Source organism: Pogona vitticeps, chromosome 6 (assembly GCF_051106095.1).
Source record: "Pogona vitticeps strain Pit_001003342236 chromosome 6, PviZW2.1, whole genome shotgun sequence".
In the NCBI taxonomy this organism is placed as follows: Eukaryota; Metazoa; Chordata; class Lepidosauria; order Squamata; family Agamidae; genus Pogona; species Pogona vitticeps.
This window is the reverse complement of record NC_135788.1, coordinates 77,749,884-77,769,439: the sequence shown is the minus strand read 5'-3', so window position 1 is coordinate 77,769,439 and position 19,556 is coordinate 77,749,884. Positions and strand designations below refer to the sequence as shown.

At 42.0% G+C, this 19,556-nt stretch overlaps 1 protein-coding gene across 2 annotated transcripts in view; it reads right to left on the bottom strand.

The window, feature by feature from the left end:
- Positions 1-18,996, bottom strand: part of MOCOS (molybdenum cofactor sulfurase) — a 120,818-nt gene extending 101,822 nt beyond the window's left edge. Inside the window, exon 1 of one of the 2 annotated variants that reach the window (XM_073003944.2) lies at positions 18,648-18,996. In XM_073003944.2, the coding sequence (XP_072860045.2) occupies positions 18,648-18,774 (127 nt within the window). In that variant the 5' untranslated portion in view covers positions 18,775-18,996. The remainder of the gene's footprint in view (positions 1-18,647) is intronic. The other variant, XM_073003945.2, reaches the window with a different exon arrangement.
- Between the last annotated feature and the right edge of the window lie 560 nt (positions 18,997-19,556).

Genomic DNA, 19,556 nt, shown 5'->3' with positions numbered 1-19,556 from the left:
GCAGCAGTTTGTGTCAGAGTAGCAAGCAGGCAGGGGTGTGACAAGAGGTGAAATCAAAATACAGTCCAGCATCAGGCAGTGGCAGATCAATAACAACAAAGTCAAAGTGTGCAGGAGCTCAGGATGGACATTATTTCTAATAGCCTTGCCCCCCTACGCACACACACACACACACACACACACACACACACACAGAGAGAGAGAGAGAGAGAGAGAGAGAGAGAGAGAGAGAGAGAGAGAGAGAGAGAGAGAGAGGCTCATATTGCAACTTGTCAATGCTTCATCCAGAGCTATGGTGCCAGTTTCTTTGGGGAAGAACTTTCCCTAGAGAAGACTCTTTACTCCTAAAGAAGACTTATTGCCAAGGAGACTTCCTGTGGAGACTCTAGTCAAACTTATGCTTTTGCCTGATGCTGCTTCCATGGACTGGGAAGGGGGCCTAGCCTTCTCATTGCATGCTGCAGTCCCTGTGTCCCTGATTGTTCAATATTCACAGGATTGCCTCTCCCATCCTCAGGCTTGGAGACTCAAATCCCCCATATTTACAGAATTGTTCCTGCAGGGGCATGACTTACAGGGATATGATTTACTAAATGGTGGAGGAAGAACATCATTTGGTTCAAGGGCTGCTTGGGTTCGGCTACTGTCTCATGCTCTGTGATGTAAATCTCAGGAACCTCTCAATTTAGTTTTGGTTCAAACTAAAATAGGCCTATTGAAAGTAGTCATTCATGTGACCATGAATGGAACTTGTTTGTCATCATTAACATAAGTCCCGTGGTTTTCAATGTATACTCCAGCTGGGACAAAAATTAGATTTAGCTATCTATTTTACAAAACAGAACATCTGTGATGTGAAATATTTACTAAAGGCAATTAGATAATACAATGTAGGTGAGACTTGGATCACAAGTTGTTTCTGAAGCACAAGAATCAATGTGAACAAATATATGAATTTTATCAAGATCAACTAAATTAATCCAGTGTATGATATAATAACATAAAGTTATAACGTTCTGCATTCAGACTTGTTGGCTAAAATCCAATAGTCAATCACAACAACAGTAGACCCATTGAATCAGTGGGGATGTGGCGATTCAACTGCTCTGTAAGTTCCACTGATTCAATGAGCTTACTCCAGTTGTGACTTACTACTGGATTTCAGTCCTTATCAGCTATCATTCTTACGGAAGTAAAAGTAGAGAATATCATGTCACACAGCTTTATATAAAAGGAAAGCAGAGAAAATTCAAAGGGACGTGATTTCTGTTGTTAAACCCCTGTTTCCTATTAGGTGTACCTGGCTCATATTTCAGGAAAGGACAGAGAGCACACAATAATTACTTTGTTTTCATGGTTGGATTGCTTCCTTTGAGCGTGGTGTAAATTAGAATAAGAAATCTCAATTCTTGACCACCTTGTCCATTAACTGTCTGCACTGAAGTACATTCTATAGAATATAACTACCCCCTCCAACACAGTCCACCTCCACTCTGAAAAGTTTGGTTTTAAAACATTATTCATTTTTAGAACATTGGCAACATGTCACTGATAAAATATATCAGAAGAGCCAATTGTTGAGACAATCCTGCATCTCAAATAAAGTTACTGATAATTTTTGTTGCTTGTGTAAAAAGACTTGCTGAGAACATGTCTGTTAAGTTCCCGGTTAAAATCCGCAGTGACCTGCAGTGACTCATCATGAAATTCTAGATTCACTGGCTTCATTTTCTCGGTGTTCTATTGATCATTAGCCACTATAACTGCATGCTCAGGTTTTTTTAAAATATCACACTTATTTCTGTTGCAAGAAGAGAAATTAACCCTTTTTAAACCAAATGTGGTCGGAAACTTTGAACAATTGACTCAAGCCAACAAGTTAAGCCAGTTCACTATGCACTATGCTATATTCCTCTAAATCAAAGAAGCCACTTTTTATATCCAGGTCTGAACAACCATAAAATCCTAGAGCATGCAATTCCATTACCCGCTATAAATGGGGACTTTGGTAAGTATTGTAGAAATCTGAGAAATTTTCTTGTGAGATGCCATAACTCAAAATAAATCTTCCATAGGAAAGAAATCTAGTTCACAATGGAGTTTTTAAGCACTCATACTTGTACCCCAGTAAGCCTTGGAAGTGAACATTTGCCTCTGAAGAAGAAGGAAATAGCTGGGAGTGGCTAACCTCTATGGATGCCACAAGAGATCATGGGACTGGTAGTCTCTCTGCTCATTAGGCTCCATAAAGATTGCCTCTCAAAAACCAACTAGTATCAATTGAAAAAGATAACAGAGGATTTCTTCGAGGCTGAACTTTTTCACTTTGGAATGAGCAAATGGTTAGATACATGATTGCTGTGGCAACAAGGTTTTGGCTGAACTGAAAGACAATGGAACAGTATCAACAAGGTATACATTTGGACACTTTCAGTGGCTCCCTGCCCAGAATACAGTATACTCTAATAAGATGCTGTGGTCACATCATTTGCATCAAGATAAAGGGCTGCTTTACTTTCTGGAAATAAAGAAAGATGGTGCATTGCACTTTCTCTCCTGATTTGCCATTTAACAATACAGATCTGAATTTTAGCAAAAAGGACAAAGAGGCCAAGCACCCCCATGGAAAGTGGGGGTGTCAGAGATACAACAACAAAAGGCTCCTAGGCAGAAACATGTGCATGTGTGTACACACACAAACACAAACACTTTTCTCAAGTAATTTGTGTTTGTTTATTTTATTTTATTTTTTGCAGATTTTGACTATTCTGGGGCCTTGGGGTCTTAGTTTATCTTTTTGCCACAATTCCAAAAGAAGTTTCAGTTTTTGCAATGGGTCACATTACATCTTTTGAAACATTTTACATCTCCCTACTCAGATGGTTCCCTTGGTTTTTTTTTATTTATTTTTTTTTTTTTTTACAAAAATCAAGGCTTTCCTGGCTAGAATTTTAGGTTGTAGACTGCTCCAAGTGAACAATGATTTTCTAAAATGTCTTTACTTTCTTCTTTTATTTTTTATTCCTTCAATGCATGACTGAGGCTTAAACTTCACCATTTTATTTTTTATTCATCTTCCGATGTTCCTGTCTGAATTTTCCTGCATTAATTTTCCTCCACATCTCCTTGAGTCTTCAGAGAACTGTCCCTTGGAATAATCAGCTATGCTTCTTTCATTCCTAGTCTTCAGTTCATTATCCTATTGCTTAGCACAATAGTCTGCAACTAGAGTAATGCCCAGTGGGGCTATTCTAGTTGAGACTTACTAAGCTAAGCAACAGGATTTTAGCCAAATACTGCTAAACAACTGGGAACATACTAGGTTTTAACCAGAGGGCTGGTGGATGATGAGGGACTAACACTGTGTTTTATAAATTGGTAACCACAGCTAATTTTGCATGTTATAACTTCATCTGATATTTCAATCCAAATTCTTACATACTACAGTATACATTTTTTTCCTTTTTCACTTAGTCTTTCATCTTAAATTTGTTGATTTTCCCCTGATTTCTTTTATACTGTGTCTTCATTTAATAGATCTTATTCCATATTTCTCTGTCTTGGTTTGAATACATTTTCTAATGAATTGTACCTCTGAACAACTCTGTTTACAACCTCTTGCCCACTGGGAAAAATATTGACCTCCACTTTCAGATTCAAATAATACTTGAATGTAGACAGTCTTCCTGATATGATCCATTGTGGTCAGTTCCATTTGACTCCTAACAAAAAAATCTGCTGTAGGCATTTTGGCAGCATTACCTCAGACCCTAAGGAACATCAGAAGTCTTTAGAGACAGGAAAGAACTCATTTTCTCTTTCAGTGAGCTGAATTTGACTAAGCGTGGCTCTTTGGAGAGAGGGGGAAATATTGTAAATTTAATAAATTTCCAGCTGAGAGCAAGAGATTAGACAGGAGGTTGGTTTTAATCAGGTGTGGTGTGTATTTGCAATGCATAGATAGATAGGTAGATTGATTGATTGATTGATTGATTCTAATAAATGTTATATTATGTCTATAAAACATTCAAACTGCTTTACTACTTTTGTATTATTTGCCCAGAATCCACTGTCAAAAATGTTGTGGGGCAGAAATTACCATACCTTTGTCAAAGGCAGAGGGAGATATGGTGGAGATATCTGGGCAAGCCAATTGTCTTGAGTTTCTCATAAGCATCCTTCAGTCTCGAGAGACTATGGTAACGTGCTCTGTATGGAGGACTTGGAACAGCGTCTAGTGTTTTGACGCTATACATGAAGCTGGAGTGTCCTCCCCAGGGCACGAAGCCTGGGTAAAATAATATGGAGGATAGGCTGTTACCCAAGCAGCAAATCCCCTCTCTCCACATCACTGAAATAGTCCAATGGAAAAGTAAGAGCCAATACAACTGGTTTCAGCAACGTCTCGGGAGTTGACAGAATGACACCAACTGCCTTCGGGACTCGGCTCCGGATTTTGCCTTGAGGTTAACTCCTGAGATCCCTGAAACCTGACAAATACTAGTCTCATGTTCGAAATGGAGGTAAAAAGCACATGGCAACTGCCAACCAGGAAGATAGCAGGAAAGCTATCAGAATTTTTTGTTATACAGTAATTCAGCTACAAATTCTCTGTTAAGAGAACACTGCCCTTTAATAGCATGAACCAAATAAATTAGAGACAATTCCCTGGGGAGCCAGGAATCCCACTATGTCTTGTGGAAGAGTTAGGCTGTTTAGCCTTAGGCAAGCTACTATCTCATGATGCTTTACAGGTTCAGATGGAGCTTAAAAAGTTCCCACCATGGGGTTACCTAACTATTAATGTCTATTGCTGCAGACCATGTCAGCTTATTGAGGAGCAGATGTACTAAACTCCGTTTAGATTTTTTGACTAAAGCTTCCAGAATTCCAGCTGGTCTAGTTCTCAACACAGTGCTCTGCAGAGGTTTGCATAAAGACTCCCATAGTTCCCCCAAACTGCCTCAGGCCTGTTCTAACTGTAGCCTCAAACATGAAAGAGGCATCAGGTTTCTTATCTGTGCCATAGAGCCTTATGCAATATTACCAGCACTAGGCAACATATGGAAGATCAGATGACCAGTTACGCCGATGGGTCCCTTGAAAAAGTTTGTTCCCCAGTTTCTCATTAAAGCTGCAGCCCTATTGCCTCCCATGAACGGGGCTGATGTTTGCGCAGGTACTCTACAACACCCATGTGGCTTAGCAACCTTGGGAATGGCACCCCCACACCAGGTAACAATACCTTGACCACACTTTGTGATGTCACTTTTCATCAACTTTATAAAGTCTCCAGCAGAGACTTTAGGTAGAGTCATCATGTCCTCAACAGAGGAAAGCAGCTTGGCAACAACTCCTGAAAACCAAAAAGTGGAAAAGACAGAAGACCTTTCATCCAACAAAACAACTGGGGTGAGGAAGTCAAATCTATTTCACTGGACTGAGCAGGATGCTTCCGACATAGAGATGGGTGAGGAAAGTTTTCTTCCAGGTACTCCTTTTTAAAATCTGCTTGTAGGTTTCCCGAAACATCCTATTGGGCATCCTGAAATATACCTTTGTTTTTTGGATCCTAAAGGGCTGCTTTAACAGCCTGATTTCATTGCAGAACTACCAAAAACCTCTGCAATGAAGTGGTAACTTCTGAAAACCAAAGTGCAAAAAGCAGAAGAGCTTTCCTCCTACAAAACATCAGGTGAAGTATTCTCACAGTTTGGGGACTGAAATAGGCAGCGGGGAAGGATCACCAGTGACCACAAGTTACAACAACTCTGAAGAAGATATGAAATTGGAATCATGACACCATCATCAGGTGAAATATTCTAACAGTTTGGGGGCTGAAATAGGCGGCGGGGAAGGATCACCAGTGACCACAAGTTACGACGACTCTGAAGAAGATAAGAAATTGGAGGCATGACACCATCATCAGGAATGGAAGATGAAAGGCAGCTTCATCCAGCACTTTGTCAGCAGCTTGTGCTTAGGAAAGGAAAACAACTTCAAACCTCCACTGAGGCGCTGCCATTGTCCTCCATGCCATGAGGAAACAGGCCGGGTAGGTGGGACTCATTCAGCCCTGGAAGGCAGCCCATCTAGGAGAAGGAAAACTCTGATTTCAAACCCCCACTGAGGCGCCGCCATTGGCCTCCATGCCATGAGGGAACAGGTTGGGTAGGAGGGACTCGTTCAGCCTTTGAGATTCTGCTCTTTGTAATAAATACCTTTCCCCTAAAACAAAGGTAGAATCCTCTTCTTTTACATGTCATTATGGTTGTAACTTAATGAGTAACTAGCTCTTTGTAACTAATTCCTTTTTCCAGTACCCATGGTATTATTACATTGCATTAAGACTGTGACTTAAAAGGATAATTTCATTCCATGGACTGAAATAAGGGTAAGCCAGTGGGGTGTAGTGGAAAGAGCATCAGACTAGGGGTGAAATCAAAAGGAGAAATAGCTTGCATTTTATACTGTGTGTGGTACAGTATTATTATTATTATTTATTTATTTAATTTATATCCCGCCTATCTAGTCGTGGTGGACTACTCTAGGCGGCAATCACATGACACGTGTGATCTTGACCCAGACCAACCCTAATTGGTGCTCAAGCTAGACCTTTTTGGTCCAGTGGCAGGGCAACTCTTTTTGGGGGGCAGTCGGGATTGGTTCTTGTATGGACAAAAGGGCTGCTTTGGAGGCAATTGCTTCCAGCAGAACAACCCTTTCCTGTGTGTGATCAGATATGAGTCTTTGTTGTCTGATTGCACCCTAGATCTGGGTTCAAATTCCTGCTCAGCCATGAAAACTCATGAGAGGCTGGCAATGATAAGTCACTCTTTGAATGTCTGATGTATCTTGAAAACCCTGTTATGGTTGGTTGGTTGGTTGGTTGGTTGGTTGGTTGGTTGGTTGGTTGGTTGGTTGGTTGGTTGGTTGGTTGGTATTTATTTATTTATTTATTTATTTATTTATTTATTTATTTATTTATTTATTTATTTATTTATTTATTTATTTATTTATAATCCCACCTTTCTTCTCAAAAGGACTCAAGGCAGCTTACATCATCCAAAAGACAAAGTAAATGATATGTTTGCATACAACACTTTTACTCCATTTGCCATGTGATTGCAATATTTTGCTTAATTATATAGTCCAGGGGTGGCCTTACTAAGTGATGGAGAAAAAAAATCACATCTTTCTAGTTCATGCTGAGCCTTGAGCTGCTGCTTCATGCTCTGTTGTGGATGCTGGGAGGACAGTGAGATGGACTGCAAGATAATAGGTTCCGTACAGAAAGCCAGCTCCTTCTGCAGCACATTCAGACATTTAAAGAATTGAAAATAAAATGTAGCTATTTTGTTACTTTTGTCAAACAGGAAAGTAAAACATTACTTTAAAAGTAGTGCAACAATAAAACTAACTACTTTTTGTACTTTAGAATAATAACTATAACCAATTATTTGAAAACTAATAACAGTTTTCAGCTGCCCTCCAAGTTATGGAATGCCCTGCCCAGTGAGGCCAGGTTGGCCTCCTCTCCCCAATCTTTTCAGCAGCATTTGAAAACATGTCTGTTCCAACAGGTTTTAGTGTGTAGAGCATTGCATAGTTGCTCTAAGCTTGCTGCCAATATATCTTTTTAATAGGGTTTAAATGCCTTCATATGTCTTAATTTGTTTTTATATGATGATTTTAATATTTGCATGTTTAATAATTCTAATGATTCTTATATGTTGTTTTAATTAGTGTCTGTTTTAATTATCTGTAAGCTGCCTTGAGCCCCATTACCAAGAGAAAGGTGGTATAGAAGTACAATAAATAAAGAAATAACATTTAAAAATTTTTTAATATCTGTATGTTACTGATACTATTGCTATATTTGCTACTTCCAGTAGGCTTAGAGTCACAGCCATTTAGCACAAGCACATGTATGAAACTATTCTGGCTGCACAACGTTGAGCCCCCACAGGCTAGGGGGTGTCAAGGTGAGAAAAAGCATGTATCTAAATACCAGGTGCTGAACAACAAAAGGAGAGGGTAGCTGCCTTCACATCCTGCTTGTGGGCTTCCCTTCAGCATCTGAACAGTCAGTATGAGAAACAGGACACTGAAGTAATAAACCATTTTTCTGTTCCAACAAGACTCTCCTTAAATTCACAATGCACAACAGTCTGAATTACTAGAACATTCACAACAGAACACATTCTTTCTCACATCTTGCCTCAGTGGTATATTGGTTTCCCCAGTACACTGCCTCCCCCCTTTAATGTATTCAGGCAGTTCAGAAGAATGTGATATGATCAATGATAGTGAAAGCTGGCAAGAGTCTAGGGGAACTAATACAGCTCTTCACTGCCCATCCCAACCCATCCACCAAAACAACAAAAAGTCTCAGTCTCGTGTCCAGCTGAAAGTTCATGCTGAGCCTTGTGCTGCTGCTACATGCTCTGTTGTGGGTGCTAAGAGGACTGTGAGGTGGACAGCAAGATAATATATTCTGCACAGAACCCTAATATGGGTTCAGATAAGCAATATCATCCAGAAGAATCAGAAACTGCACCACCACCACCTTCTACCATCTGATTAAAGAATGGTGAATCCAAAACAGGCCTCCTATTGGTCAAAACGTACCCATCACTACAGGAGTTATGTATGTGAATGCAGCAACAGCCGCCAGTTTCCTGGGTTTTGTGGAACATGAGCCCAAATAAGATTTCCTAATCTCAGTTCTATTCCATTAGTCCTTTGATTACTGAATTTCCCTGGGTTTTGAAAATGAAATCTATTATTACACTACAATGGGCAATAAAGTTTGCTTCTTTTCAATATGATACATGGAATAGACTATTGGTAACTATGATTTCATTTTTAAGGTACACATTAAACCTTTTTCTATATTTCTCAAATAAGAACACAGGGTAACCATGATTACTAATCACAACAGAAATGGAGCAGCAGCTACCCAACATATCTGTCTTCAGTCATTAATGGAGTACATGAGGTTAAAGAAACTTAAATTAAACTCTCATGAGACAGAGGTGCTACTGCTTAAAGTCTACTTCAGAGACTGTGACTGAGCTTGCTCTGGGAGGGGTTGTGGTCCCCTTGAAACATCAAGTTCATCATCCGTGAGTCCTCCTTGATACTGTACTGTCTTAGGGCTCTCAGGTAGCAATGGTGGCAAGATCTACATTCATCTCCAAATCAACCTGGCCAGTCATCCATGCCTAAACGTGTGCGTCCAGGTGGTAAATGCTTTGTCACAGCAGGAGATGGGGCCTTCTGCCTTGAAAGAGGCAGTGATACATGCTCTCCTGAAGAGCACCCCATTTACCTAGACCCAGAGGTAACTGACAACTATTACCCCATTGTAAATTTCTTATTTTTGGTCATGGTGTTTGAATGTATGGTGGCTGGACAGCTTCAGACATTTTGGGAGGAAAGTGATTATCTGGACACATTTCAGTCTGGTTTCAGGTCAGGATTCAGGACTGAAATGGCCTGACTGATGTTTTGCTCCAGACTAAAGACAGAAGGAGTACGGCTCTATTAATTTTCCTGGACCTCTTGGTGGCTCATGATACCGTTCATCATGGTATTCTCTTGGACAGGGGGTGGAGGCACTGCACTGCAGTGCTTAAACTCCTATCTTCAGAACTGGTTCCAAAGAGTGATATTGGGAGAGTTCAGCTCAGCCCTAATGGCGATTAAGCAACAGGGTACTGCAGGGTTCCATTCTATCTTCTGTGCGGTTTAATATCTACATGAAGTTGATGGGAGAGCTCATTATGAGTTTTGGGGCTGGGTGCCATCAATATGGTGATGACACTCAGTTGGAGTTGGTTGAAGTTCTGCATTTGCTGGACCAATGTAATGGGCTGGATGAGGGCCAATCAACTGAAGCCTGATCCCAACAAGATGGAGGCTTTGTGGGTTTGTGATTCCAGTTGGGTTGGTGGTTCAAGGTTTGGGAGATGGGTTGGAGACCTATTATGAATCAAGTTGCACTTCTCCTGAAGAAGCAGTTGCATTGTTTAGAGCAGTGGTTCTTAACCTTTGTTACTCGGATGTTTTTGAACTGCAACTCCCATAAACCCCAGCCAGCACAGTTGGTGGTGAAGGCTTCTGGGAGTTGCAGTCCAAAACTCCTGAGTAACCCAAGGTTAAGAACCAGTGGTTTAGAGTTATTCATAAATACATCTTTGTAATTGAGGTGCATGTGAGCTCAGTGACTCAGAATGCCTGTGGTCAGCTTCAACTGGTCTGCCAACTATGACCATTCCTGGACAGGGATTACCTGACCAAAGTAATCCATGCTCTAGTAACTTCTCAGTTAGACTACTGCAATGCACTTTACATGGGGCTATGTTTGAAGCTAGCACAGAAGCTGCGACAGATGCAGGATGCAGCAGCTAAACTGCTAACAGTAACATCCATTGGAACCCATATGAAATCAGTTCTATAGGATTTACACTGGCTGCCAATATGCTTCCAATATGATTTCAAGGTTTTGATTTATGATTTAGAAAGCCCTAAAAGATATGGGACCTGGATATCTGAAGGACTGCCTCTCTCACACTCTATAGACCTGCCCAATCACTAAGATCTGCTGGTGGAGACCCTCCTCCAGGTCCCACCCTCAATAGCAGTTCATTAGGTGGAAACATGGGGTAGGGCTTTTTCTGCCATAGCACTCCAACCATGGAATGCCTTCCCCTTGGAGGCTCAATTGATGCCAAAATTGGCATGATTTCAGCACCAAGTCAATATGTACTTATTTATTAGAGCCTTTGTGGATTGAAGATCATGGTCTGCATAGGTTGTAGTGCAATAGGTTTAAAGTTTTTACATTTTTGCTGTTCACCCATCAGTGCTTTCAAAAATGGTCAAGGGCCTGCTACATACTAGCCCCGGAAGATATGTAGACCACACTGTAGTTTGTGGTGAAGAATTTGCACAACATTTTCCAGGCAAAATTGCTCAGATCCACTCTGACTTAGATGCTATAGCTGTTTCAGGTCCTCTGAATGAAACTGTAATCCCTCCTTACCCTGTGTTAATGGATGATTTCATTTAATAGATGAGTTTCAGTTTCTGCAGCCTGATTATGTGGACAGGATCCTTGGGGAGGTGAGGGCTACCATGTGCCAGCTCAATCCTTGCCCTTCCTGGCTCATAAAAGCCACCAGCTGGGGACTGGTTGATTGGGTAGGAGTGGCGAACACTTCCTTGCAACAAGGTAGGATCCCATCATGCTTAAAGGACCAGTATCTAATATCTCATTCTTGGGGAAGGTACTATAGTGGATTGTGGCCTCTCAGCCCCAGAGGTTCCTGGACGAGGCAGATTATCTAGACCCATTTCAGTCTGGTTATGAGATAGAGATGACTTTGGTCACCTTGGTAAATAACGTATATGAGAACTGCATAGGGGATCTGTGTCCCTGTTGCTTTTGCTGGACTTCTTAGTGGCTTTCAATACTATTGACCACAGCATCCTCCTGACCTGTCTCTCTGGAATGGGACTTGGGGACACTATTTTCTGGTGGCTCCAGTCCTTCTTGGAAGAGAGAACTCAGAAGGTGGTGCTGAGGGATTTCTATTTGAAACCCTAGCCACGGACCTGTGATTTATTTTTTGTCTCCTATGTTATTTAACATCTACATGAAACTGCTGGGAGAGATTATCCAGAGTGTGGGGGTCCAGTGTCACCAGTAAATGGATAACACCCAACTCTACCTCTCCTTGCCACCTAAATCTGAGAAAGCTGCTTTGGCTCAAGATCAGTGTTTGGTATCAGTAATGGACTGGATAAATAAACTGAAATTTAATCCAAACAAGACAGAGGTGCCCATGGTCATCTGAAAGGCAGAACAAGGAATAGGGATGCAGCCTGTACTGAATGGGATTACACTCCCATTGAAACAACAGGTGCACAGCTTGGAGGTGCTCCTGGATTCATCCCTGAGCCTGGATGCCCAGGTCTCAGCAGTGGCCAGGAGTGCATTTGCATAATTAAAGCTAGTGCACCAACTAAGTCCATTTCTTGACAGATCTAATCTGGCCACTGTGATTCACGCCCTAGTTACTTCCCAGATCGATTACTGTAACTTTACCAATGGAAAGTGTCAGGAATCTTCAACGGGTCCAAAATGGAGCAGCCAGATTGCTGACTGGAGCTGGTTACAGGGATCACATAAAACCCCTGTTACAGTAGCTGCACTGGCTGCTAACCAATTACTGGGCACAATTTAAAGTGCCGGTTTTAACTTACAAAGTCCTAAACGGTCTGGGCACAAGCTATCTCAAAGACCACATCTCCCATTATGAGCTGGCTCAGGTGTTAAGATCATTAGTCCTTTGTTTCAATTCCACAACCTTCACAGGTGCATCTGATGGGGACACAGGAGAGGCCCCTCTCTGTTGCTGCTTCCAGACTTTGGAACTCCCTCCCACAGGAGGCCAGACTGGCTCCATTTTTGCTGTCCTTCCAGAAGCAAGCAAATACAGTACCTTTTTTCTTCAGGCCAGCCTCCCCTCAGTAACTACTTACCTGTGTGTGATTTTTAGATAGACTGCTATACATTACTGTTTTACTGGATTTTTGGTGCTACTTGTATTTTTCATTTTTGTGTTTTCCACTTCTTAGAATAGCATTTAAAAATGTTTGCATATTTATTGATCTTTGCCTTAATATTCCCTGTGGTACAAACACAGTGGTGTTAGAGAAAAGTAATGCAGGGCACGGTTGCACTATTGAAATAAATTGGGAGATTGATTGGGGTTTTTGTTGGAATAGCAACCTGCATATGATGCCTTTTGGGGGGCTGGATGGGAGGGACTCTGGTTGAATGTCAATCACTCAGAGTAGTCAACTGTTTCCTGCTCAGAGTAGTCAACTGTTTCCAGATCGTTTGTCCTGCCTTTTTTTTTAACCTCAGCCAGAGTTCTGCATCAAAGTTAGAATCTGCTAGTCTGTGTCAGTGTTCTGTATTTATGTTGCCATTTTGGGTTCTTTTTAAGTAGAAAGGTGAGATAAAAACATTTTAAATAAATAAAATAAATAAATACTGTAATATGTAACCAGTCAGTGAAGCAAATAATGAAGCTAACCAGTTAAGATATTATAATGTGTAACAAGTGAGTATGTTTTTGTTTGTTATTCCAGTATGAAGACTTTGTACATAAAGAGATTTTTTTTTTATTCTTTCTCAACACTAGAGTTTCTGACTGAATATATTGTTACGACAGTTAAGGTAAATTGAGGTAAATCAGATTAAAACTAACTATACAATAAGGAGATGTATATTTGAGGGAGACATGTTATTATACTAATCTGCTCTGTAGGTCCCTGTCTGGACTTTTCTCCACTGTGTAGCTGGAGTTTTTAAGCCAGAATTTTTCACATATTCTGCCCAACAGTTTTTGAATTACATTATAGTTACATAGTTTGAGGGTCAGTGTGTGAGTCCTCTTGGGACAATAAACCTATATCTATATCTATATCTATATCTATATCTATATCTATATCTATATCTATATCTGATATAGCACTATCCCACAAAGCCTCAGATGCAAAATATACATAACTATTGGGCTGCAAGATTTTCCTCTAACTTGAAACTTCTGATCCTGGCATGCATTACTTGAAAAACCCCATAGACACAATTTACTTCAATACAGGCAAGCAAATATACCAAAATTATTCAAAATAAATCTCATCCACAATCATGTTAAAACAAACAGGCTGCCCAACACTTTCTGAACAACACCCCCCACTTCCTGGCCAAAAAAAGAGAGCACATTTGGCTATATGTCATGTAAACGGATATTTTTAAAGCGATTTAAAGCATGCTAAACCCAACACAAACCCATGAGTTTTTCGATGTGTAACAAATGCACCTCAGGCAACAATTTCATGTTTGAGAAACTAGACTTTTAAAAATTCCACGCTTAAGTCTGAATAACAATCACAAAACAAAGCAAGCTACTTTGCAAATTGCATAAGTGGAGAAAAGCTCTTGGCTGATATTTTGGGCAGTTAAGGGTCTCCCTCTTCTAATCATGCCTTCCTTTAATATCTGTTTCTACCCACAGTTTACCAACACAGAAAGCAATCCAAGACAAGGCAAACCATAGAACAATCTTGGTTTTTTTTTTCAGGCAGAATAGTTCTGCATGTATTTTTACCCAGATATAAGCCAAACTAGTAATGAAGGTTATGTAACCCAGAGGAAGTCTTTCAATATAAAAACCAGCTCTAACAGCAAAGAACCAAAGCAGCTGACATCATAAATGCAATTCCCTCCCCCCCCCCCACTGCCTGTTTAACATTTTTAACAGAGATTAATTCATGACAAGTGGAATCTTAATTTCTAAGTGCCAGATCAAAGAACCCCTTTCCTTCTTTTGCCACTGACAAGAGTTAATAGCCTAAGGCAGGAAACAACCCAGAATACACAGGAGCAGCTCAGGTCATGTTCCAACTTGAGGGAGGGGTGGAGCAGGGGCTGGAAAAATATTGCTATGATCCCCAAAGAAAAAGGACTTCAAGGGGTGGGGTGGGAATGGAAGTACTGGCAGCATTAGCAAAGGCACACAACACTGTGGCCAGGGGAGGCTCCCTTGACCTGATCAGCTTGTTCAATAGCCCAGATTGAGCACCTAGGTGAAATGCTCCCCCCACACTGATCTAGAGGCATACTGTATTCAGATGCCTTTGCTTGCTTGTTTGCCTTCCCTTTCTCTCTCTGGGCAATGCAACACAAAGAGAAGGAGGGCTTCTCATTGAAGGAGCATTAAATGGCTTAGCCTTTCACTAATTCATCTGCCCTCTCCATCTTTCTTTCAGTGAAATGGGGATGGGTTTGATCCTACCAGCCAAAACTTCCACATCATCCATGATACCAGCTGAGGGAATAGCCAAAGATGATGGTCCCTCCTTTTGATCTCTCTGGACAACAAAGACCACTTCATCCTGCAGCATTGCACAAAGAGAAGGAATTCCCAAGCAGGTAGAGGACACCGAAGGGAGATGACAGGTGAGCAGTCAAAGACAGTGATCACCTGCTCCATCGCTACCCAAAGAAAGAAAGGATGAATAATCACATGGAGTCAATGGTTGCTCCAGCAAGGAGATGCCACTAACTTCTTGCTTTCACCCCTTCATCTCTAGAGGTAGAAAGATGCAAGGAACAGCTGGCAGCTCCTTTTTACTTCCTTTTTTATGCTCTTCCTCTCCTGGACCTCACAGCAAGGCAGAATGAAACTTGAGCTTCATCTACTTTCAGATTTACCCTTTTCTGGGATTATGCATCAGCGCGTAAGGAACAGTTACCCACTGGCTATCCAATGTCTCCTTTTGGTCAATAGAATGGTGGGAATTTTGCCCCAAGAACACAATCCTCCCTCATATGCTGTAGGGAAGGGTAAGTGAGAGGAGGCATCTTAGTCTGGGCAGCAAGACTGGACAAATAATGGTTGTCATTGTTTCCTCTTGTAATACTTGCTCTGCTTATTCATCCTGCTTTTGGAATGATGCAGCAAGGACACAGGGTTCTCCATTCAGATTGAATTAACAAAGGGTGTGATGGGAGAAGCAGAAAGGCTACCTGTTCCAAAGTAAGTTACTCCTTAGGAAGCTAATTGTCACTTCGAGCTGCTCACTTTCCCTTTTATTGTTGTTCTTATTTGGTCATTAAGTCATGTCTGACTCTTCGTGACCCCATGGGGGTCAGGCCCTCCTCTCTTCCACTGCCTCCCGAAGTTGGGTCAAATTCATGTTGGTAGCTTTGATGACACTGTCCAACCATCTCATTCTCTGTCATCCCCTTCTCCTCTTGCCTTCACACTTTCCCAACATCAGGGTCTTTTCCAGGGAGTCTTCTCTTCTCATGAGATGGCCAAAGTATTGGAGCCTCAGCTTCAGGATCTGTCCTTCCAGTGAGCACTCAGGGTTGATTTCCTTCAAAATGGATAGGTTTGTTCTCCTTGCAGTCCAGGGGACTCTCAAGAGCCTCCTCCAGCACCACAATTCAAAAGCATCCATTCTTCAGCGGTCAGCTTTCTTTATGGTCCAGCTCTCACTTCCATACATCACTACTGGAAAAACCATAGCTTTGACTATGCGGACCTTTGTCAGCAAGATGATGTCTCTGCTTTTTAAGATGCTGTTGAGGTTTCTCATCGCTTTCCTCCCAAGAAGCAGGCGTCTTTTAATTTCATGGCTGCTGTCACCATCTGCAGTGATCATGTCACTGCCTCCATATCTTCCCCTTCTATTTGCCAGGAGGTGATGGGACCAGTGGCCATGATCTTAGTTTTTTTTTTTTTATGTTGAGCTTCAGACCATTTTTGTGCTCTCCTCTTTCACTATCATTAAGAGGTTTTTTAAATCCTCCTCATTTTCTGCCATCAGAGTGGTATCATCTGCATATCTGAGGTTGTTGATATTTCTTCCTGCAATCTTAATTCCAGTTTCGGATTCATCCAGTCCAGCCTTTCGAATGATGCATTCTGCATATAAGTTAAATAAGCAGGGAGACAATATACAGTCTTGTCGTACTCCTTTCCCAATTTTGAACCAATCAGTTGTTCTATATCCAGTTCTAACTGTTGCTTCCTGTCACTCTCCCTATCTCATAGTTATTATAGAAAATTGGGCCAGTTGGCTACAATCCCAAACATTATGCCAGGCAATGAGTTTTCAGATCCAAGAAAAAGATATGGATGCTTCTTCAATGAATAACCATCATGCTACTTTGAACATTCCCAGTGTCATCTGATTTGGGGAGCTACCATGAGTAGGCTCTGATTAGTACTTCAATGGCAGATCACCAGGGGGTACCAAAAACCAAGGGAGCTAGGAAAGAAATCCCAGAAAGCCATTGTCAGGGCTAGATAGATAATGAATTGATTCAGTACATCCTTTCTAATGCTCCTTATAGAACCATAGTATCCTAGAATAATGGAGTCTGAAGGGATCAATAAGGCCATGAAGTCCCACCCCTTGCTCAAAGCAGAAATCTAAAGCAAAATATATTTGAAAGATGGTTGTCTAATTTTCTCTTTAATGCTCCAGTACTGGAGTGATCGCCACTTCTTCAGGCAATTGTTTCCATTGTCAAACTGTTCTAACAGTTAGGAGGTATTTCCCGATATTCAACTGAAATCTGGCTTTCTGTGACTTGAACCCATTTTTACATGTCCTGAACTCTGGAATGATTGGGCATCGAACCTGCCCTTCCTCTGTATGATTATCTTTCAAGAATTTGAAAAGTGCTATCATATCTCCCCTCAGTCTTCTTTTCCCAAAGTTAAACATGCCCAGTTCTTTCAGTTTTCCTTCATAGGACTTGGTTTCCAGCCCTTTGGTCTTCCTTCTTGCCCTTCTTCCAGTTTGTTGCCTTCCTTCTTAAAGTGCAATGTTCAGAACTGGACACAGTACTCAAGATTAGGTTTAACCAGAGACAAATAGAAGGGGATTAATATTTCACAGGATTTGGAGACTATACTTCAGTTAATGCAACTTAAATTAGCATTGGCCCTTCTTGTGATCTACAACAATTCCAAGATCCTTCTCACTCATAGTATTACTGAACCAAGTAGTTTCTGTCTTGTAACTGTGCGTTTAGATTTTTTTTCTCCTCCAAGTTGTAGAATTTTGCACTTATCTTCATTAAATGTCACTCTGCTGTGTTCAGCTCAGTGCTTGACCTTATCAAGATTTTTTTTTTGTCTTCCAGGGTATTAGCTACTCCACCAAACTTTGTGTCATCTGACTATCTGATAAGCATTCCCTGCATGCCCTCATCCAAGTCATTAATAAAAATGTTAAACAACACCAGGCCCAGGACTGAGCTTTGTGGTACCCACTCTGAGAAGAGGCTATTGATAAGCATTCTCCCAGTACGTTTCTGTAACCAACTGTGTATCCACCTGCTCAATGTTCTGTTCCACTCACACCTAGTTAGCTTGCTAATCAGAATATGGGGGGACACTTTGTCAAAAGCTTTGCTGAAGTCAAGATATAGTACATCTTCCCACTACCAGGGAGGTTACCTCGTCAAAAAATGATATAAGATTCATGATGCACTGCCCAGAAAAATGAAACCAGATTATGTGCCTTGTTCCCACTGTTGTAATAGCCAAGGAAGATGAGGAGGAGAGAAGAAATGTAAGCAGTTGCTTTTCTGCCCACCTCTAGCGATGAGAAAGTTCAAAGGAGGGACGAAGAGGGTCTGGCATTTCTGGACGGGGGAGTCCCCCTTCTCTCTTCTTTTCCAGCCTACGCTGGAAGAAAAAGAGGTGGCTATTGAATGTTTCGTCACCAGCCATCCCTATCCAGTCATCTGCTTTTCCTTCTCAAGCGGCAGTGCTAAAAGCGGCCCTTCTAAGCAGCCGTTTTCAAATGCCCGTTTAACTTCAGGCGGAGTTCACCGGCTTCTCGTGCAGGCAAGAAAAAGGGCCGCTGCTTTGCCCAGGCAGCCCTGGAGCACCCGAAGAGAAGCCCCATTCAGGGGCCAGAGTCGTTCCTGTGCTTTGTTTTCTCTCTCTCTCACTCACTCACTCTCTTTGTTTCCTTCTCTCTTTCTTCCTCTCCCACCAACCAGCCAGCTGCCACCTTCCTTCACCCCACGGCCGGGTTACCTCCTAGCCTGGCGAACTCCCTCTGGCGCAGCCCCTCGGGGCTCTCCCCGCGGTAGCCATACGCCGCCCCCGGTGGGAGCTGGCGGAGGAAGGCCTGGAAAGACAGCCTCTCCCCCCACGGCTCCATGGCTCCGGCGGAGCGGGCCAGCCTCCTGGCAACCCGAAACCGGCGGCAAGGACAGCCCAAGGAGCCCAAAACAGGAACGAAACTTGGCTTATATGGCACGGGAGGCGGTGGCTTCGGCTCCGCCCCGCCATGTATCCGGGACAGCCGGCAGCCGCTCTTCGCTCGGTCGAAACTTTGCCCTGCCCTGCCCTCCCCTTTCAGCGTGAGGCAACCGCCGCCGCCGCCGAGGGAAAAGAAGGCGGGAGGCGGCAGCGCCCCTTCCAAGAGCAGTCGGGCCCAAGTCGCCTCATTTGAGGCTTGCACCTGCTTCACCTTTCCTACTGGAGGCGGCAAAGGCGGGAAGAGAGGAGAAGAACGCTTGGTTCAGTGAAGCAAACCCACTGGGCGAAAGCGGAGCGCCCGAGGTGACCCAGACGCCTGCTGAGGCGGGAGTTTTGACCCCGTCTTTTAAATCCAGACTTAACCAGAGCTTGGAAAGTCTCTTTTAGACAGAAACTATTTATTCATTTTCTTCTTCTTCTCTGACTGGTCTTTCTGACAGAAATTTGTTGCAAAACCCCTACCCCAGAAATGTTGTTACTGTTTTATCTTGTGGAAATGTTTCAGTTATTCATGACATAGTTACTTTTTCTTTACTACAAAAAAATATACAATATATGGCAAAATCTAAAGAAACAAAAAACAAAGCAAAGCAAAAAAATTAAAACTTGTGGCACCTTAAAGACTAACTATGATGTTTTAAGGTGAGCTTTCGTAGACAAGAATATAGTTCTTCACCTTCT